The sequence below is a fragment of the Piliocolobus tephrosceles genome, chromosome 1 (assembly GCF_002776525.5).
Source record: "Piliocolobus tephrosceles isolate RC106 chromosome 1, ASM277652v3, whole genome shotgun sequence".
Classification (NCBI taxonomy): domain Eukaryota; kingdom Metazoa; phylum Chordata; class Mammalia; order Primates; family Cercopithecidae; genus Piliocolobus; species Piliocolobus tephrosceles.
Window position 1 is genome coordinate 28,705,333 of NC_045434.1, and position 22,731 is coordinate 28,728,063.

At 38.2% G+C, this 22,731-nt stretch overlaps 1 protein-coding gene across 3 annotated transcripts in view; it reads left to right on the forward strand.

The window, feature by feature from the left end:
* DNM3 (dynamin 3) overlaps positions 1-22,731 on the forward strand; it is a 566,202-nt gene that overhangs the window by 217,012 nt on the left and 326,459 nt on the right. For all 3 annotated transcript variants that reach the window (XM_023207167.1, XM_023207165.1, XM_023207166.1), the window contains exons 11-12: positions 6,457-6,543; positions 19,932-20,002. In XM_023207167.1, the coding sequence (XP_023062935.1) occupies positions 6,457-6,543; positions 19,932-20,002 (158 nt within the window). The remainder of the gene's footprint in view (positions 1-6,456; positions 6,544-19,931; positions 20,003-22,731) is intronic.

Sequence of the window (22,731 nt, forward strand, 5' to 3'; positions counted from 1 at the left end):
GACTTTTTTGTTTTTATTCCTTAGCATTTCATAAATAACACTAGAGTTCTCTTCCTTTCTCTGTTTAAAAGTTTTTCCATCTTATACCTCACCACTTCTCCTGCTTTTTGTGGAAAATATTTGAGGTTTCTAGATTAAGTATTTGCCCACCTGGAGAAGGAGGCCTAACACTAGCCCACTTGGTCCCAGTCTGCCTAGTTGGGATCTGGCACTCCTTTCTCCTTCCTGCCAACTTCACTTTGACCTTCCTTGACTTCTCATATGCCACTCATATGCCAGTGTAGAACACCCCATAAGGAACTTTCCCATTAACCCCTGTGCAACTTAGAAAACAGTCACTATTTCTTGATCTCTTTATATTAGAATTGCTTCTCATCTTCAATCACCTTTGTAAATTTTTCTACAAATACATCTGTTTAAAAAATTTTTTTTCATAGCAAATGTGTTGTGTGCAGATGAGTGTCTTCTCATATCCTGAATAAATCCACACTATGCTATACAAAAACAAAGGATGGCTAGGGATTTTGTTGTGTTGGGTGGGTGGTTAATTCACAGAAAATTAAATTTAAAAATTGAATGCTTTTATGAGTGCTAAAATTCATTATTTCTATTTGGCTTGTAGCAAGAAGCCAGCATTTAAAGTTTTATAGCTTTTTCATAAAAACCCTTATCTTTAGGTCAGCCAAACCAATCAAGTCAAGTGATAACTATAGAAGAAATTTTGTTCTGACTTTATTTTCTTAGTGAGGTTTGGTATGGAATTATGAACAGACGGTTACCTAATAACTCCAGTTTTTGCTGGAGGTATCAAACTTGTTCCTCTTGAAGATACAGAAATCTTGCCTGGTCTCTTGACCTTTTCAAGAAAAATGTACTAGCATAGCATAGATCTTATGATCTGATAAACTGTTAATACATTTTGGAAGTGTATAATTTTTGTTTTGTTGGATAGAAATGTCTTCCAAGTGTTTTTTTTTTTTTTTTCTCTAGGAAAATGTGATCCATACTGAAATTAAATTTTTATATTGAGGTTCCACCAAAATAATTAATCACTACCCTAAATAACACTTATAACATTGGACCCTTATTAAAACATGTTTTCCTGCTTTCTCTCAGAACATGTATAATTAAAATATCCTCCTTGAATTAAATGTTGAAGGTTTTGATTCCTAAAGTCATGTATATTGTGTTGTTTCTCCATTGAATCTTCTTTATTATTTAAGAATACTCAACGCAGGCCAGACCTGGTGGTGGGCGCTTATAGTTCTAACTATTTGGGAGGCTGAGAAAGGAGCATTGCTTGAACCCAGGAGGTGGAGGTTGCAGTGAGCCAAGATGTGTCACTGCACTCCAGCCTGGGCAACAGAGTGAGACTCTGTCTTAGAAAAAAAAAAGGATATTCAATGCAAGTTGAATAATAAGCTATTTAGAACTAATTTGCTGTATAATAAATGTATAGCTTTGACTACAAGTTTCACTATTATAATGTAAGCATCAAATCCTCAGAGGACCTCTCATACCTGGTTTATGTATTTATTTCTTCATATTTCCCCTTGGTTTTTAAAAAATATTTCTCTTATATGAGTATTTATCTGTACAGGCAACCTGCCAATCAAGACTATGTGGTTTCTAATATCAGGTGTTATGACATAAACTGAGCATGGAGCTGGACTGTAGCAGTTGCACAATGAATGACTGATGTGACATAAATTTAGGAATGTAGTTATTATAACAAATAGCAAATCCTTAATCCCTTGACTCTCTATAAACCAATTTATAGGTTATTTAATTAATCATTAGAGGAATAAAGGCCTAAAGATGACATCTTCCACATCAATATTATTTGGGCATACATAGTTAATATTCTGATTACTTTGACAAATAATAACTCCCGTATTCTTACAACTGTAGGCTTTTAATTTGACATTCAAATTAAAAAAGTGCAAAAATGATTGACAATTGTAATGGTATAAATGATTGAAGAAATGGTGATTACACATTAAATAAGAGACATAGAAGAGAGGTGAGGGATTGAATTGAGCAATCAAAGTTAAGTATATTTTAAAGCTGAGAAAAGGGGGATACAAACTGAGCAGGGCACAGTTTGAATGAGATCATGAAATAATCTCATTATAAGATTAAATGAGATAATGAAATGAGTGGTAGAAAGCCTAATCAGAAATCATTTTAAACATCAGTAGGACTTTTTTTTTTTTAAACCTCTCTATGTATGTATCTTAAGAATTGGGACTATTTATATATTTGGGACTATTTATATATAAGAAGAATTGGGACTATTTATATATATTTATATATTTTATATTTGAAAGCTAGCAGTTAAAACCAAGATTTTGACTCTTATACTCCCACAATCAGTTCAATATCAACCACCTAGTAACCAAACCAGTTGTTTCGTTAATGCCATTCAGTGATGCCTAAATCTTACATTGCTTAGTGTCTCTTCAAGGTTTTTCCTCCTTTGTCTCCATAATGGTAGTTCTTTTAGTGTGTTCTCTTTTTCTTTTGTTCTGCTTAGAATTTAGGCTTATTGACTTCCACTTGTCTCAATTGTAGGTACAAAATGTGGCTCTTACAGATTCCTTTTCTGGTAGAATTGAGCCCATGGGCAGTAAGCTTGGAAAGATCAGGAGATACACGCATGCACACAGATCAATCCTCCTGCCAAGGCCAGTAGATTGGAGGCATTCTTAGATGTCTCTACTTCATGGGATATTCTTGTCATTTTGGCCTTTCCCTGACTTAATGATGGCCATGTACTGGCCTGGGGTCCTTCAGCTATCAAGTGTTTAGTTTCTGAATAAATATTTATATTGCCACTATTTGATGGTTTTAAAAATAACTTTCTGTTGTAATCTGTTTTCTAAATGTTGTTAAAGGCATCCCAGTCTTCCTTGGTAGACCTCAATTGCTTGCGTAGTTGCTTCTCTGAGGCAAAGTGATTCTATAATAGTGTGGCTGTCATTGAATAGCTTGGGAGGCTGTCTGAGTGCAGGGGAATTGATTGTTTTGGTGGCCTAGGGCAAGCTAATGTTTGGTGTCAGATACATCAGGTTTGCACTAGTCAAGAAGGACTGGAATTGATCAGCCATCTCTTCCACTCTGAAAGCTTTTATAAGCCTCACAAAAAAGTAACTTGCAGGACTTTCAGAGAGTCAAGAGGGGTTCTGGTATAATAGAGCTTTTTCTGGAGAATGTTTCCAAAATGAGAAGTATGAGCTTCATTTGTATCTTGCAATAATTCATGAAATAAGCCCCCAGGTGAGCATACATCTCAGGATTCAGATAAGAACCAGTAAGGGGATGAGAGATTGAGGACCTCATAGAGACACTGGTGATGATTTTTGAGGTAACCAAAGCAGTCAGGTTTCTATGCTTTTATGATGTTATGAACATAATCTATATCCACTGTAGAAATATTTGGAAAATGTAGATAAATAAAATTATGCATTATTCAAAGAATTATTGCTATTAACACTGTTTAGTATGGTGCAAATCTTTTTCTATGCAGAGAGAGTAGACTTGCAGCAACGGAAGATTTAACATATATGAGATCTTGTGATTATGATGGTTCCATGAAGTATTGTAGTTTGTTATCTTGCTAAGACACTAATATATGTTGTGCATGCTATAAAGGTAATGTGCACAGTGACCCCAGGTGACCATACAGAAGCCACATTTCAGGGAGGCCTTGATCCAAGTCCTTACAAGTTTGGAGAAATATTATATGCTACCATATTACTCAAGAATGATGGTATTTGTAAGATTGGGCTATATCCTTGAAAAATATCAAGGGTATATGGTGGTGTGTGACTCCGTGTGTGTGTGCATGTGTGTGTGGAAGTGTCTTAGTTCATTTTCTGTTGTTTGTAACAGAATACCTGAAACTGGGTATACAGAAAAGGGATTTATTTCTTTATACAGAAAAGGAATTTATACAGAAAAGGAATTTATTTCTTACAGTTATGGAAGCTGAGGAGTCCAGTGTTGAGGGTCTGCCTCTGGTAAGGGCCTTCTTGCTGGTGGGGACTCTGTGCAGAGTCCCAAGGTGGTACAGGGTATGAATCATATTGTAAGGGCACTGAGTGTGGTAGCATGCTAGCTCAGGTTGCTAGTCCTCTTCTTATAAAGCTACCAGTCCCACTCCCATTATAACCTATTAATCCATTAATCCATGAATGGATTAATCCACTCATGATGGCAGAGCCTTCATGACCCAATCACCTCTTAAAAGCCCGACTGGTCAATGTAGCCACATTGGGGATTGAATTTTAGCATGAATTTGGAGGGAAGAAATATCCAAACCAAAACACTATGCTTGTGCATAATCACATTATATATTTAGTAGCCTACTTTTCTTCGCTTAGTGTTGTAAATACCTTACCATGTCATTAGCCATTATTAAAAGTGTGATTCAAGATGGTTACATTACATCACATAAGTGGATCTACCTTCATTTATTTAACGTCATCGGATACTAGGTAGTTTATAGTTTTATTTGTTTATCTTATTGTTGCTTTTCCAACTAATGCTGTGATGAATGTCCTTATCATTGTATTCAGAATTCTCTGAGGTTATTAGGTTGAGATCTCTGTCTCTTTCTCCATCTGTGTGTGTGTGTGCACGCACGCAAGACTTTTGATATGTAATGCTAAATTGCTTTCCAAAAAGATTTCTCTTGTTGATACCCCTCAGCAAGTTTAAATTGTGCTAATCTCAGTATACCTTCACCTGTAGTAAGTCTTATAAAAAAATCATAGCAATTTGCCAACATAATAGTTATTGCTTTTCTTTGCATTAGATCACTTTACAGTTTGTTTTTCCTTCTGCTTATTGACTCTTACATTTTTATGAATTGAATAATATTCTTTACCTATTTTATTGAGCTATCTAGTAATCTCCTTTAATTTGCAAGTACTTTAAAAATTGGAATTAATATTTTGCCTGGCATGTCATGAATGGGCCCACTTTTCTCCATTTCCATGGCCCCAGTAGAAGCCACCATTATTTCCATTCCATCTGAATTGCTTCAGTAGCCTAAATTCCTAACAGAATTACAAGGATCTGCTTGATGTGGCCCCTCTCTACTTTTCTAGCTTTGTCTCAGGATCATACTCCTCAATTTCTGCACTGACTTTCTTTTACTTTTATCACCGCTAATTGCCTGCACTTCTACCTCGCCTTCACACATGTTCCTGTTCCTGGCAAACTTCATCTTCTCCATGGCCATTCTCACACACCTTTGCCTGTCTAAGTCTTCCTTCTGGATTAGGGTTCCTTAAACATTTTCATAGCATCCCATTCTCTTTCTTCCTTATATTGAAAACAACTGTAATTAATCTATTCACTTTTACAAACTATTTTTTGAACAATTACCTGCATAACTTAGATGCGGTTAAGTGATTAACATACACAGTTTCCATAGTTTTGTGAAAAAATGTACATATACACATCTGTTTTCTATGGGGAGAATTTAAAAAGTTAAAGGAATCTCTCTGTGCTTCATGGGATGAATCATCCTTGAAGAGTAATGGACAAGACCATGGGCTCTGGAGTCCTAGGACTTAGGTTGGAATCCTGAAGCCACCATTTTTGAGCTGTTTAGTCATGGGCATGAGTTACTTAACCTCTCTGTGCTTCGCTTTTCTCCTCTATTAAATGGGATTGGCCGGGCATGGTGGTTCACGCCTGTAATCCCAGCACTTTAGGAGGCCAAGGCAGGTGGATCACCTGAGGTCAGAAGTTAGAGACCAGCCTGACCAACATGGTGAAAAGCCGTCTTTACTAAAAATACAAAAATTAGCTGAGCTTGGTGGCATGTGCCTGTAATCCCAGCTACTCAGGAGGCTGCGACAGGAGAATCGCTTGAGACAGGAGGTGGAGGTTGCAGTGAGCTGCACTCTAGCCTGGATGACAAGAGCGAAACTCTGTCTCAGAAAAAAATAAAATAAAATAAAATAAAATAAAATAAAATGAAATAAAATAAAATAAATAAATGAGGTTAATAATTATATCTGTCTTTTCTGATTGCTGTGAATATTGAAGGTGGTAATTCATGAAGTCCTTAGCTCCTGGTGCATGGTAGGCACTATGTAAAATGTTAGTCTTTATCCTTTTCTTTGTCCTGTTTTCTGACTTCTTCATCTTTGAATTTTATTAAGTGCCGACTCGGCAGGAGCACAGTGCTAGATGGTATCCAAGGTTCTGCTTTCTTCCTAGGGAATTGCTGCACTGGTTTTGAAGTGTTTCCTCAACAAGGTGATAGTTTGTGAAGCCTCTCCCATCACCTTGACATTCTTCTGTAGAAGTTGATGATATTTCATTTTGGCTTCCAGAACGGCAATGAGCATCTTCTGTAAAATACATAATTTATCTCTGCTTCTCTTTTGGTAGTGTAACTTTTTGAGTATTCATACTCAGATCTGCTTTTCTTGACAGCTGGCAAACTTCCCCAGGCTCTGCGAGGAAACGGAAAGGATTGTTGCTAACCACATTCGTGAGCGAGAAGGGAAGACAAAGGACCAGGTAAGGAGAGGTCTTCCCTGGTGGGAAGTCGAAGGTCTCTGCAAGGTTGTCTGGTAGTTCCCAACAGTTAGCCTGTCGCTTAAAAGAAAAAAAAATAGTGGAACACAACTACATTTATTTCTACTTATTTATGAATTATACACATACTATATTCATATCTTATTTATGTTAAAAATATGAGCAAATAAAAAGACTTCATTCAGAAGAATGAGATGCAAAAGCAGTAACAGGAGTTTCGTTATTTTTTTTTCTCAACACTCCATGGATCATGCATACATCCTACTTTGAAAACCACTAATCCAGAAACATACCACATTTTCTCTTTAAGACAGGAGTTCTTAACTTTTAATGGGCCCACAGATGGGCTCCAGAAGATTCACAAACTCCTAAAACATTATGCAAAATGCTCAGTGTTTTTATTGTTTTCTAAGGAGACAGTGGACCTAGCTTTTCATCAGCTTATCCATACAACCTATGATTGAAAAGAAAAATTGAGAACTACTCTTTTAAACATTTCTATTTTATGATTGTATGTGGTTTGTAAGGAGTGACCCTGAAATTGTGTTCTAATCCTAGCTCTGTGATTTGGAAAGATTATTTTCAAGTGAGAATAATCCATTTAAAAAGTAAAGGACTACATGGAAAGAATAAAAATCTTAGGTTTAAATGGATTTTTCTTAGTTACTTATAAAACATTATAACAGGAAATACAAAGGGTTTTACATACCCTTGAATTCCATGACACAGCTGCACGTGTGATGTTGTGGAGAGAACACTGGACTTAGGCCATGTGCTCTCCACAAAATAACATCATGTTCTTGCGTAAATCACTTCTTTGGACTGTTGTTTTCTCATGTACAGCATTAATATATTGGTCTATATGCTCTCTGAAAGCCTGTGTAAGTTAGTATTACAGGATTTTGTGATTCTCAAATGAGTGGGAAGGAGGTGAGGGAGAAATGGGGAAAAGGAAGAAGACAAAATAAAAGAGAGAGGAACAAACCACAGAGAGAGGCACACACAGCACATAGAGTGTGCGTCAGGAAGAGGAGCAGGTGGAGGAGAAAGGGGACAGCGGGATGGAGACCTAGCAGGTTGGGACATTCGTGAGTGATTCCAGTATCCACCTTTACTCTGCTTGAACTGTGGATTCATTGTCACTACTTTTTATCATTGTGTTTTGAAGGTTAATTAATCACTATTTATAGTTTTCACTTGTTTATCAACTTTCACACTCTTGAATAGCTGCAATAGCCAAAAGAGGAGAAAACAGGCTTTGTGTTTCAGTTGAGATGAACAAATCAGTATTAACTCCTGAGTCAGTGAAGTCAAGCCTAGAGCCAGATATGGAGCCCCAGGGCCAGAGGTTCTCCCTAATGTCTGATGTCTTGGCCCCTCCTGGGCTGAGAAAACTTAAATTCTTAAGAATCAACTGTACTCCTGACCTTAAGTAAATAAGCTAACTGTTTTAATTTAGTATCTTTCATCTATAATATTCAAATGATAATAAATCCTACTTAACTCTTTGGGATCCTCTGTCAAAATAATATTGGAGAAAATATAGTATAATTATTTAAACCATTTAAAATATTTCTAATTATATCTATGTCAGTTGTTAGCTTCTTCATATTTCAGAGTTTTTGTTTTAGTAAAATGGCATGTTCAAACTTCACAGTGTTGTTAAGATTGTGGGCTCTGGGCTCAGACTACCTGATTTTGAATTCAAGCTCTGTTGTTAACATTTTGTGTAACTTGTGACAAGTTATTTGACATCTTTACACTTCAATTTTCTCATCTTAAAGTGAGACAATAGTGGTAATTAACTCACAGCCATTTTGTGAGGATAGAAAGAAGTAATCAAAATACAAGACCAGTATTTTGTGGCTCACACCTGTAATCCCAGCACTTTGGGAGGCCAAGCAGGCAAATTGCTTAAGGTCAGGAGTTCGAGACCTGCCTGGGAAACATAGTGAAACCCTGTCTCTACAAAAAATTAAACAATTAGCTGGGCATGGTGGCCTGCACTGCCAGTAGTCACAGCTACTCAGAGGCTGAGGTGGAAGGATCACTTGAGCCCGGGGGTTGAGGCTGCAGTGAGCCATGGTTGCGCCACTGCACTCCAGCCTGGGTGACAAAGCAAGACCCTGTCTTAATATACATATGTGTACATACGTAACAAACCTGCACATTGTGCACATGTACCCTAGCACTTAAAGTATAATGAAAAATATACATATGTATCTATCTATCTTAGTTCTTAATTAATTTTAGTTGTTTTTGTTTTTGTTATTGTTCCCAAAGAGCTATGGCACAGTGGTAGATTCAAGGAAGAATTGCCTTTTCTGATTTCAAGGGAAATTGTTTTCATTTTTTTTTTTTTTTTTTTTTTTGAGACGGAATCTCGCTCTGTCACCCAGGCTGGAGTGCAGTGGCCGGATCTCAGCTCACTGCAAGCTCTGCCTCCTGGGTTCACGCTATTCTCCTGCCTCAGCCTCCGGAGTAGCTGGGGCTACAGGTGCCCGCCACCTCGCCCGGCTAGTTTTTTTTTGTATTTTTTAGTAGAGACGGGGTTTCACCATGTTAGCCAGGATGGTCTCGATCTCCTGACCTCGTGAGCCGCCCGTCTCGGCCTCCCAAAGTGCTGGGATTACAGGCTTGAGCCACCGCGCCCGGCCCGGGAAATTGTTTTCAATCTGCAACTCAGTTACAGTGATTAATTTATTCCCCAAGTGGGAGATAAGAGATGGGGCAGGCATCTCCCTACTAAGTCACAATCTCAGATGGTCTGGTCCAGCAGTTATCAAGTGCCTGTCACAGCTGGTAGTGGTCACCTCTAATATGGACTTGTGTGGCATAGCAGAAACATGTCTGGTTTTGGTAGTGTGGACATGTCATTTTGGATAGATCTCACATTTGAGTTCCAGACTCTGTGCTGCCTGGGGCCATGTGGTACTTTTAAAGTATCCAGTTAGTCAGAGTGACCCATATCCTCAGGCCTCCATGCCTGAACAGCTCTGGGGCATTCTTGCCGTTTTCTTTCTTTCTTTAAAAAGTAGACTTACTACCAACTTCTGCTCTGGAAGCTTTGTGGGAAAAAAATCTTCACAATTAAAAATATGGAAAGCCATAAATCTGTCTGTAGCTTTTTCTTAAACAAAGGTGTTTTGAATGTCTGAGTGTGCCAGCCGTTAGTCTCGGTGCTTCCATACATGTCATTGCATGTCGAAGCGGTGGACTTTCTGGGCAACTCCTGCTATCAGGGGTAGCTTTACTTTGCTTCAAGTAAATATTCAATAACTGTGGGTGAAAAAGGCAGTGAGAAACTCTGAGAAAGTGAAAAAACGAGGAAAAAAATGGACTATTTTTCTTTTTATCCCCCACATGCGACCTGGCTCTTTTCCTAGAGTGAACACAGACTCCCAGTTTCCAGGAATATAATGAGAACAGCCATAGCTTTTATTTTTTTTCCACTTTTTTTTTTTTCCTGTACTGCGGTCCAAGTTAATGTGTGTGAACGTCCAAAAGATATTCAGGACAACCTTTGGCGATGCTGAGGATTATGAAGATATTTTGCTCCTTACAGTGGCAACAATTTATTTGTGTTCAAATATTACAGTTTATTGGTACAAGCTTTTGGCCAAATGGATTTGGAATATACAATTTAACAGAATCTGGCTTTATTATTGGGAGAAGAGAGGCAAAACTACAACTAATCCAATAATGATCACGCTTCCTAATGTTTCAGTTTTCTTCAAGATATGAAACAAAACTCTATCTGACTATATGAAATTTTTTCATACAAGTATGATGTTATTGACCCAATAACCCCCATCCCTTGACTTTATTTTTGGTAGTGGGATTTGGAGTGATCTTTTAAATCTTTTTTTGGCAGGTCCCCTTGTGACTCTCAGCAAGATTTGGTCAGATGACTGGTTGAGATTAGCCACAAAAACAAAGCCTCCAAGCCCATAGCACTGGGTACTGAGTACAAAACATGAACAAGTGGCCACATACTAATTATATGTCTATATATGGGAATAAATCACTCCCTGGAAAGTTAACTGTTCTTGGCTGGGCATGGTGGCTCAGGCTGTAATCCCAGCACTTTAGGAGGCTGAGGTGGGTAGATCACCTGAGGTCAGGAGTTCACGACCAGCCTGGCCAACATGGTGAAATCCTGTCTTTACAAAAATACAAAAATTAGCTGAGCATGATGGTGGGTGCCTGTAAATCCCAGCTACTTGGGAGGCTGAGGTGGGAGAATTGTTTGAACCCAGGAGGTGGAGTTTGCAGTGAGCTGAGATTGCACCATTGCACTCCAGCCTGGGTAACAGAGTGAGACTCTGTATCAAACAACAACAACAACAACAAAAAAGAGAGTTAACTGTTCTTCAAGCCTGTTAGATAGTTACATAATTAAGGCCACAAATGTTTACTGGGCATCTACTATGTGTATCATGTTAGGCTCTAAGTTCTAAAGATAAAATGGTGAACAAGATAAACATAATCCCAGCTTCTATGGAGTGTATAGTCTTGCGGAGAAGAGAAACATTAAACAAACAAACAAAAAAATTAATTACATTTGTAGTAAATGCCACAAATAAGTATAGGGTGCTATATAGATATACACACACATACACATACACAAACACACATATGTGCATATATAGTGTATATATACATGTACATATATGTATGTATTATATAGTATATACACACACATATATGCACGTATGTACATATAGTGTATATATACATATATATGTATGTATGTACATATAGTGTATATATACATGTACATATATGTATGTATATACATATGTACATATGTATATACATATATACACATACATTTATGTATATATGCTTATATATGTATATATACATATATAAGTGGATATACATATTTGAACATATCTATGCATATATGTACATATGGCACCCTATATTTATTTTATAGAATACATAATTTTATACATATACATAATTTTATGTATATATATAATTATGGCATGTAGACTATTTGAGAGTCATAGTACAATCCAACCTGGTCTTGGGTTGGGTAGGGGATAAGGATCAGGGATGGCTTTCTTGAGGATGGACCCACGGGGGAGCATTTTGTAGAGTATGTCTATGCACTGTTGCTATGAGGACTCTGATGCACTCAAATGCTACCTTCAGTGAAGGGAGGCAGCAAACAAATACTCATGATGGTCACCAAAATTTATTCAACAAAGTCGAAGAGCAGAGCTCTGGAGATATTCAGGCAGAGATCTGTAAGCATCATCTCTCTCCCTCTTAGCAAATCTCAGCATCCTGGAAAGAGACAGGATTCAGTTGGGAGAACACAAGGAAACATAGGAAGAGGAAGTCAGTTTTGAATATCTCTGGTATAATACATTCTTTTTTGCAGGTTCTGGTTGCTCCACTTCTCTCTTGTTTTCTTTCAGCCTCCTCGTCTCCCCATTGAATACTATTTTCTACAGAGGGACCTCCCAAGTCTCTGACTTAGAGATTATAAGTATCTTATATTTAGAATATTTTCATGTTGCCTGGGACATGTATCCAGTTTACTCCATTACAAATCTTCATTTAATTCTCATGATGTTTCAGGCACTGTTCTAGGCACTGGGGATGTAGCAGTGGATACAACAGATGAGGTCTATATAAGAAATTTGTAAAAACTTGCCATGTTAGCTAGTGTTAGTGCTGCAAAAGAAAAGAAGGCAGGGTAACACAGTGGAGAGTAACCAGCGTGCTAGTTTAAATAGAATGGGCAGGAAGATCCCTCTGATGAGTGATATTTTAGCAGAGATCTGACCTTATTATTATTATTTAAATTTATTATACTTTAAGATCTGGGATACATGTGCAGAATGTGCAGGTTTGTTACATAGGTATACACGTGCCATGGTGGTTTGCTGCACCTATCAACCTGTCATCTACATTAGGTATTTCTCCTAATGCTCTCCCTCCCCTAGCCCCCCACCCCCCAGCAGGCCCCGGTGTGTGATGCTCCCTTTCCTGTGTCCATGTGTTCTCATTGTTCAACTTGCACTTATGAGTGAGAACATGCAGTGTTTGGTTTTCTGTCCTTGTGATATTTTGCTGGGAATGATGGTTTCCAGCTTCATCCATGTTCCTGCAAACGACATGAACTCAGCCTTTTTTATGGCTGCATAGTATTCCATGGTGTATATGAGCCACATTTTCTTTATCCAGTGTATCATTGATGGGCATTTGGGTTGATTCCAAGTCTTTGCTATTGTGAACAGTGCTGCAATAAACATATGTGTGCATGTGTCTTTATAGTAGAATGATTTATAATCCTTTGGGTATGTACCCAGTAATGGTATAGATGGGTCAAATGGTATTTCTGGTTCTAGGTCATTGAGGAATCGCCACACTGTCTTCCATAATGGATGAACTAATTTACACTCCCACCAACAGTGTAAAGCATTCCTATTTCTCCACATCCTCTCCAGCATCTGTTGTTTCCTGACTTTTTAATGATTTCTATTCTAACTGGCATGAGATGGTATCTCATTGTGGTTTTGATTTGCATTTCTTTAAAGACAAGTGATGATGAGCATTTTTTCATATGTTTCTTGGCTGTATAAGTGTCTTCTTTTGAGAAGTGTCTGTTCATATCCTTTGCCCACTTTTTGATTATTATTATTATTTTTTTTTTTTTGCTTTTTCTTGTATATTTGTATACATACTTTGTAGATTCTGGATATTAGCCCTTTGTCAGATGGGTAGATTGCAAAAATTTTCTCCCGTTCTGTAGGTTGCCTGTTCACTCTGATGATAGTTTCTTTTGCTATGCAGAAGCTCTTTAGTTTAATTAGATCCTATGTCAATTTTGGCTTTTGTTGCCATTGCTTTTGGTATTTTAGTCGTGAAGTCTTTGCCCATGCCTATGTCCTGAATGGTATTGCCTAGGTTTTCTTCTAGGATTTTTACGCTTTTAGGTGTTATGTTTAAGTTTTTAATCCATCTTGGGTTAATTTTTGTATAAGGTGTAAGGAAGGGATCCAGTTTCAGTTTTCTGCATATGGCTAGCCAGTTTTCCCAGCACCATTTATTAAATAGGGAATCCTTTCCCCATTGCTTGTTTTTGTCAGATTTGTCAAAGATCAGATGGTTGTAGATGTGTGGCATTATTTCTGAGGCCTCTGTTCTGTTCCATTGGTCTATATCTCTGTTTTGATACCAGTACCATGCTGTTTTGGTTACTGTAGCCTTGTAGTATAATTTGAAGTCAGGCAGCGTGATGCCTCCAGCTTTCTTCTTTTTGCTTAGGATTGTCTTGGCTATACAGACTCTTTTTTGCTTCCATATGAAATTTAAACTAGTTTTTTCTAAATCTGTGAAGAAAGTCATTGGTAGCTTGATGGGGATAGCATTGAACCTATAAATTACTCTGGGCAGTATTGCCATTTTCTCAATATTGATTCTTCCTATCCCTGAGCAAGGAATGTTTTTTTCCAATTGTTTGTGTCCTCTTTTATTTTCTTGAGCAGTGGTTTGTAGTTCTCTTTGGAGAGATCCTTCACATCCCTTGTAAGTTGTATTCCTAGGTATTTTATTCTCTTTGTCGCAATTGCGAATAGGAGTTCACTCATGGTTTGGCTCTCTGTTTGTCTCTTATAGGAATATAAGTATAGGAATGCTTGTGATTTTTGCACATTGATTTTGTATCCTGAGACTTTGCTGAAGTTGCTTATCAGCTTAAGGAGATTTCAGGCTGAGATGATGGGGTTTTCTAAATATACAGTCATGTCATCTGCAAACAGAGACAATTTAACTTCCTCTCTTTTTATTTAAATATGCTTTATTTCTTTCTCTTGCCTGATTGCCCTGGCCAAAACTTCCAATACTATGGTGAATAGGAATGGGGAGAGAGGGAATCCTTGTCTTGTGCCAGTTTGCAAAGGGAATGCTTCCAGGTTTTGCCTATTCAGTATGATATTGGCTGTGAGTCTGTCATAAATAACTCGTATTATTTTGAGATATGTTCCATCAATACCTAGTTTATTGAGAGTTTTTAGCATGAAGGAATGTTGAATTTTATTGAAGGCTTTTTCTCCATCTATTGAGATAATCATGTGGTTTATGTCATTGGTTCTCTTTATGTGATGGATTACATTTATTGATTTGCATATGTTGAACCAGCCTTGAATCTCAAGGATGAAGCTGACTTGATCGTGGTGGATAAGCTTTTTGATGCGCTGCTGGATTCGGTTTGCCAGTATGTTATTGAGGATTTTTACATTGATGTTCATCAGGATATTGACCTGAAATTTTCTCTTTTGTGTGTGTCTCTGCCAGGTTTTGATATCAGGATGATGTTGGCATCATAAAATGAGTTAGGGCGGATTCCCTTTTTTTCTATTGTTTGGAATAGTTTCAGAAGGAATGGTACCAGTTCCTCTTTGTGCCTATCGTAGAATTCAGCTGTGAATCCGTCTTGTCCTTGGCATTTTTTGGTTGGTAGGCTATTAATTACTACCTCAATTTCAGAACTTGTTATTGTTCTATTCAGGGATTTGACTTCTTCATGGTTTAGTTTTGGGAGGGTGCATGTGTCCAGGAATTTATCCATTTTTTTGTAGATTTTCTAGTTTATTTGTGTAGAGGTGTTTATAGTATTCTCTGATGGTAGTTTATATTTCTTTGCTGTCAAAGGTGATATCCCCTTTATCATTTTTTATTGTGTCTATTTGATTTTTCTCTTTTCTTCTTTACTAATCTGATTAGCAGTCTATCTATTTTGTTAATCTTTTCAAAAAAACAGCTCCTGGATTCACTGATTTTTTTTGAAGGGGTTTTTGTGTCTCTATCTCCTTCAGTTCTGATCTGATCTTAGTTATTTCTTGTCTTCTGTTAGCTTTTGCGTTTGTTTGCTCTTGCTTCTATTGTTCTTTTAGTTGTGATATAAGGGTGTCGATTTTAGATCTTTCTTGCTTTCTCCTGTTAGCATTTAGTGCTATAAATTTCCCTCTAAGCACTGGTTTAACTGTGTCCAGAGATTCTGGTACATTGTGTCTTCATTCTCATTGGTTTCAAAGAGCTTATCTATTTCTGCCTTAATTTCGTTATTTACCCAGTAGTCATTCAGTAGCAGGTTGTTCAGTTTCTATGTAGTTGTGCGGTTTTGAGTTTCTTAATCTTGAGTTCTAATTTGATTGCACTGTGGTCTGAGAGACTGTTTGTTATGATTTCTGTTCTTTTGCATTTGCTGAGGAGTGTATTTATGTGGTCAGTTTTGGAATAAGTGTGATGTGGTGCTGAGAAGAATGTATATTCTGTTGATTTGGGATGGAGAGTTCTGTAGATGTCTATTAGGTCTGCTTGGTGCAGAGCTGAGTTTAAGTCCTGGATGTCCTTTTAACCTTCTGTCTTGTTGATCTGTCTAATATCAACTATGGGGTGCTAAAGTCTCCCAGTATTATTGTGTGAAAGTCTAAATCTCTTTGTAGGTATCTAAGAACTTGCATTATGAATCTGGATGTTCCTCTATTGGGCGCATATATATTTAGGATAGTTAGCTCTTTTTGTTGCATTGATCCCTTTACCATTATGTAATGCCCTTCTTTGTCTTTGTCTTTTTGGGTCTTTGTTGGCTTCTTGTTGTTGTTGTTGTTGTTTTAGACAGAGTCTTGCTCTGTCACCCAGGCTGGAGTGCAGTGGTGTGATCTCGGCTCACAGCAAGCTCCACCTCCTGGGTCCATGCCATTCTCCTGCCTCAGCCTCCTGAGTAGCTGGGACTACAGGCGCCCGCCATCACACCTGGCTAATTTTTTATATTTTTAATAGAGATAGGGTTTCATCATGTTAGCCAGGATGTTCTCAATCTCCTGACCTTGTGATTTGCCCCGCTCCACCTCCCAAAGTGCTGGGATTACAGGCATGAGCCACTGCGCCGGGCTGGGTCTTTGTTGGTTTAAAGCAGGTTTTGTCATCGACTAGGATTGCAACCCTACTTTTTTTTTTTTTTTTGCTTTCCATTTGCTTGGTAAATCTTCCTCCATCCCTTTATTTTGAGCCTATGTGTGTCTTTGCACATGAGATGGGTTTTCCGAATACAGCACACTGATGGGTCTTGACTCTATTCAATTTGCCAGGCTGTGTCTTTTAATTGGGGCATTTAGCCCATTTACAATTAAGGTTAATATTGTTATGTGTGAATTTGATCTTGTCATTATGATGCTAGCTGGTTATTTTGCCCATTAGTTGATGCAATTTCTTCATAGTGTTCATAGTGTTGATGTTTTCTACCATTTGGTATGTTTTTGCAGTGGCTGGTACTGGTTTTTCCTTTCTATAATTAGTGCTTCCTTCAGGAACTCTTGTAAGGCAGACCTGGTAGTGACAAAATCTCCTACTTTTTGCTAGTCTGTAAAGGATTTTATTTCTCCTTCACTTATGGTGCTTAGTTTGGCTGGATATGAAATTCTGGGTTGAAATTTAAGAATGTTGAATATTGGCTCTCACTCTCTTCTGGCTTGTAGAGTTTCTGCAGAGATATCCGCTGTTAGTCTGATGGGCTTCCCTTTGTGGATAACCCGGCCTTTCTCTCTTGCTGCCCTTAACATTTTTTCCTTCATTTCAATGTTGGTGAATCTGATGATTATGTGTCTTGGGGTTGCTCTTCTTGAGGAGTACCTTTGTGGTGTTCTCTGTATTTCCTGAATTTGAATGTGGCCTGTCTTGCTAGGTTGGAGTAGTTCTCTTGGATAATATCCTATAGAGTGTTTTCCAACTTGGTTCCATTCTCCCTGTCACTTTTAGGTACACCAATCAAACGTAGGTTTGATCTTTTCACATAGTCCCATATTTCTTGGAGGCTTTGTTCTTTCCTTTTCATTCCTTTTTCTGTAATCTTGTTTTCACACTTTATTTCATTAAGTTGATTCTTCAATATCTGATATCCTTTTTCCACTTGGTTGATTTGTCTATCGATACTTGTGTATGCTTCACGAAGTTCTCGTGCTGTGTTTCTTAGCTCCATCAGGTCATTTATGTTTTTCTCTAAACTGGTTATTCTAGTTAGCAATTTCTCTAATATGTTTTCAAGGTTCTTAGCTTCCTTGCATTGGGTTAGAACATGCTCCTTTAACTCAGAGGAGTTTGTTATTACCCACCTTGTGAAGCCTACTTCTGTCAATTCATCATACTCATTCTTTGTCCAGGTTTGTTTCCTTGCTGGAGAGGAGTTGTGATCCTTTGGAAGATAAGAGGCATTCTGGTTTTTGGAATTTTCAGTCTTTTTGCACTGATTTTTCCTCATCTTTGTGGATTTATCTACCTTTGGTCTTTGATGTTGGTTTCAGATGGGGTTTCTGGTGGACACCCTTTTTTTGATGTTGATGCTATTCCTTTCTGTTTGTTCGTTTTCCTTCTAACAGGCAGGCCCCTCTGCTGCAGGTCTGCTGGAGTTTGCTGGAGGTCCACTCCAGATCCTGTTTGCCTGGGTATCACCAGCAGAGGCTGCAGAACAGCAAAACTTGCTGCCTGTTCCTTCCTCTGGAAGCTTCGTCCCAGAGGGACACCCACCAGATGCCAGCTGGAGGTCTCCTATATGAGGTGTCTGTTGATCCCTGCTGGGAGGTATCTCCCAGTCAGGAGGCACAGAAGTCAGGGACCCACTTGAGGAGGCAGTCTGTCCTTTACCAGAGCTTGAGCGCTGTGCTGGGAGATCCGACGTTCTCTTCAGGGCTGGCACGCAGGAACATTTAAGTCTGCTGAAGCTGCACCCACAGCCACCCCTTCCCCCAGGTGTTCTGTCCCAGGAAGATGGGGGTTTTAATCTATAAGCCTCTGGCTGGGGCTGCTGCCTTTCTTTCAGAGATGCCCTGCCCAGAGAGGAGGAATCTAGAGAGGCAGTCTGACTGCAGCAGCTTTGTTGAGCTGTGCTTGGCTCTGCACAGTTCAAACTTCCCAGCAGGTTTGATTACACTGTGATGGGAAAACCGCCTACTCAAGCCTCAGTAATGGCGGATGTCCCTCCCCCTACCAAGCTGTAGCGTCCCAGGTTGACTTCAGACTGCTGTGATGGCAGCGAGAATTTCAAGCCAGTGGATCTTAGCTTGCTGGGCTTCTTGGGGGTGGGATCCGCTGATCTAGACCACTTAGCTCCTTGGCTTCAGCCCCCTTTCCAGGGGAGTGAATGGTTCTATCTTGCTGGCATTCCAGGTGCCACTGGGGTATGGAAAAAAAACTTCTGCATCTAGCTCATTGTCTACCCAAATGGCTGCCCAGTTTTGTGCTTGAAACCCTAGGCCCTGATGATGTAGGCACCCAAGGAAATCTCCTGGTCTGCAGGTTGAGAAGACCATGGGAAAAGTGTAGTATCTGGGCTAGAATGTACCCTTCCTCATGGCACAGTCAATCATGGCTTCCCTTGGCTAGGGGAGGGAGTTCCCCGACCCCATAGGCTTCCTGGGTGAGGCAGTGCCCCACCCTGCTTCAGCTCACCCTCCATGGGCTGCACCCACTGTCTAACCAGTCCCAATGAGATGAGCCATGTACCTCAGTTGGAAATGCAGTAATCACCTGCTTTTGTGTTGATTTCACTGGGAGCTGCATACTGGAGCTGTTCGTATTCAGTCATCTCACCAGCCACCAACTATTATTATTATTGTTATTGTTATGAGATGGAGTCTTGCTATGTTGCCCAGACTGAAATGCAGTGGCTATTCACAGGCCTGATGATGACTCACTGCAGCTTTGAACTCCCGGACTCAAGTGATTCTCTCACCTCAGCCTCCACAGTAGCTGAGGCTATAGGCAGACACCACCATGCCCAGCTTCTCATTGATGTTTGGATTCAATGATTTATTTGTATATTGACTTTTTGAGTTGGCTGATCAAATGCTTCTCCTGAAATGTATAAAGTGTCTTGAGATGATTCTTTAAGCTGCTAAAGATAGAAAAGGAGAGAGAAAACAAGAGGTGAATTACTAATTTGTAGCTAATATATGATGTCTACAGGAAGAATAAGCTCACAGCACCCCTCGTGGGCCCTCCTGCCACATATCTTATTTGTGCTTGTCCTTCTTTTGAACACTATGCCTACATTTTAGAGAAATCAAATAATTCTAGATTCTGTACTAAGGTAGCAAATAGTGTATGCCTATAAGTTATAATGCTATTCTGTTTATGTGCTACTCAGATTTACTTTTCTAGAGTAGATTTTTAACTTATGAATTTAGAGTACAAAATTATGAGTCTAATAAAGAAAAGTTAAGGTTCTTTTCATTCTAATTGAAGTATCCTTTAAAAAATTATATGAAGGTAATTAATTTGTGGGCAATTACCGAATTTAATGTTTGAGAATTTTTAGATGGGCTTTCACTGAAGTGTTTCTCTTTGACTTATAGGTATTGCTATTGATTGACATTCAAGTCTCTTACATCAACACCAACCATGAAGACTTCATTGGCTTCGCAAAGTACGTGAAACACTTGATTGTCACATGCATTCCTCCTATTGGTTTGTCTCAAACACACATTGTGAATATTTACTACAGTTTCACCACCTTTGAGAATACAATATGTGCCAAGATTAACTCTCAGTTTACCTACTTAGGAAGTCTGATCTCCATGGTCGTAGGGCAGGGATATTTACTATTCTCTCAGTAAAGTAGTTGGCTCTGTTATGCGGCATATGAAGTCATGTATGTCTTACATACTTATCACCTCATCATTTTTGGATGATGTTCTGCAGTTTGTACTTGAACTCCTATAGAAAAACAGTAATTAATGCATGTTTAAAATTTTGAGGGGAACAGTTTTTCACATCAATTTGAAATAGCACGTGTAATTTACAGGATGCAAGGTATTTCAACTTTTCTAAGTCAGAATCTAGAGGCCTGTGTTTTTTGTTTTTTTTTTTTAACTTTCCTTTGTGAAATTAGATGTAATCTGTCGGGGTGAACATTTTATTTTCTATGAAGTGTGTATACAAATATTGCCATTTTTCAAATACATTATCATGCAAACATTATGGTTAGTTACTCAGGACTGGCTATTCACTGTGTGACATTTTTAAGACCTTGAATGCACTATCTTTTCCTGCCCATTAGTGAAACTAGTTTTCATTTGATTTAAATAATCTTGATACTACCTCTAAAATATATTTTTGCATTTAAGTGGTTCCAGCTTTGTGTATAAAATATAGCTTATTTTATGTAAAATGTAAAACAAAAGAGCCTATGTACTTTTACTTAAACTGAGTATTCAAGAACAGAGACAAATAAAAAAATGGCAGAATGTCAAATTAATTTGTTTTATTACATTCTGACTTAGAAGAAATGGATATGCAGACCCTGTGACCTAAACTAAACAGTGGCCTGAGGAATTTATAGGCATGTTTTAGGGAGAACAGACCCAATTATCCAACAGAAAATTATCTCATCCTGAACTTGGCTGTGGTTGTGATGTCCTAGCCAATTGTGTAAATATATTTTGCATCCAATGGCTATTACTAGTGAATGGTAGATAAGATTTATTCCACCGTTTTCTGTCTGTGGCATACATGTAATATTGTTAGAACCCAACCATAAATATGTGCCCTAGTCTAGTTGTCTTTGCAGCCACCCTGCCCACACCCACTTCTTGATAGGTATTTGCTGCACAGGAATTTCGCACAGACTTGCCCCCCTCTCTTTTAGCCCCATGACTCTCACCATGTGCTCTGTTCACTTCCTTCTGCAGATTCACCTAGACTGTAACGTGCATCCTTATCCCTCAGTCTGGAAAGGGAATCTGAGAATTTTTTCCAGGTTTCCTCCACAGTCAGTGAGCCTAGGGAGCCTGTACCAAGCTCTACTCTAGTTTCTATGGTGGGTGGGGGGCAGAATGTAGAAAAAGAAAAAAACGTTTTGCCTTTTAGGAGCTTTCCTAATAATTGAAAAATATAGAGACACACATGTAAAAATTTAAACTGACACATTCTTCATTTTCCTCACTGCTTCTCTGAGGAGTTTAAAAGACAAACAAATCCTTGAGACATTTAAAATAACAGGAATGCTGCCTTTAATGTTGATTTTCATGGATTACAAATGCCAGTTAGGTTCTTACAAAAATGTAGCAGATGTCGACGTAAAATTGACACAAGAACTTAAGAGTGAAAAGGATGCTGCCGTGTTGTGGTACCACAATTAGAGGGGGAGAATGTAAAAAAAGTCATAATCCATTTAGAAAGGTTCAAGTTTAAACATATTATATAACCTGTGCTTCAATTTAAATTTCACCTTTATAATCTTCTTGAAACTTTTTTTCTGTGATAAATGAGCTAGAGTTTCTTTTCCAGTAAATTTCCATATTTGCTGTCTTAGAAGCTGTTGAACTACAGTTTTATATTGATTATATTGATTTATAGGTTTTCAAGGACATGTGATTTTTCAAATTTAAGACTTCCAAATACAATCTTTTGATGTAGTCTCTCTGTAATCCAGGTGTCTGGTCCTATTTTTCCAGCAGTGAGATAGACTATGAATCTTTATGATATTGGGGAGAAAAAAGAAGCATAGTTAAAACTGCTTTAGAAATCCAGCAACTCTACACATTTGTCATCTGATTTAAATTGCACACTTAAACCTTCTTTAAAGGCCGGATCTGGGAGTCAACAATCCAGGTTATTTTTCCAGGATATGCCACTGATGAGCTTTGGGTTTTGGCAAGGCACTTAGCCTTTCTCTATCTGTTTACTGATGTATCAAATGAAATAATAATCCTTGTCTTGTATACCTTTCAGGATTGTCAGAAGATCAAATTAATGAAGTTATGTGGAAATCCTTTAAAATTAATGAAGTTATGTGGAATTTCTTTAAAAAAGAAACTGTGGTGTAGTCTATAAAAGTGAGAGATCCTCCCTGTCTCTCACTCTCTCTCAACACACATGCACGCGTGCACACACACACATACGCACACATATACACTCACATTTGATTACTAGAGGTACCATTTTACTTTGTGATGAAGTTATAATGACTTAAATATGATTGTCACTGGAATGTTTTTCAGTTGCTAATATCATTATCTCTAAATGTGATATTTTGCTCTGAGACTCAGAGATAAATGTCCTTTCCATTTGTATGTCGACTTGGAATTGACATGGGGTGACATGGGGTGATTATGAAGATGAAGAAATGTTCATTTCAAAATCACTTTGAGGAGT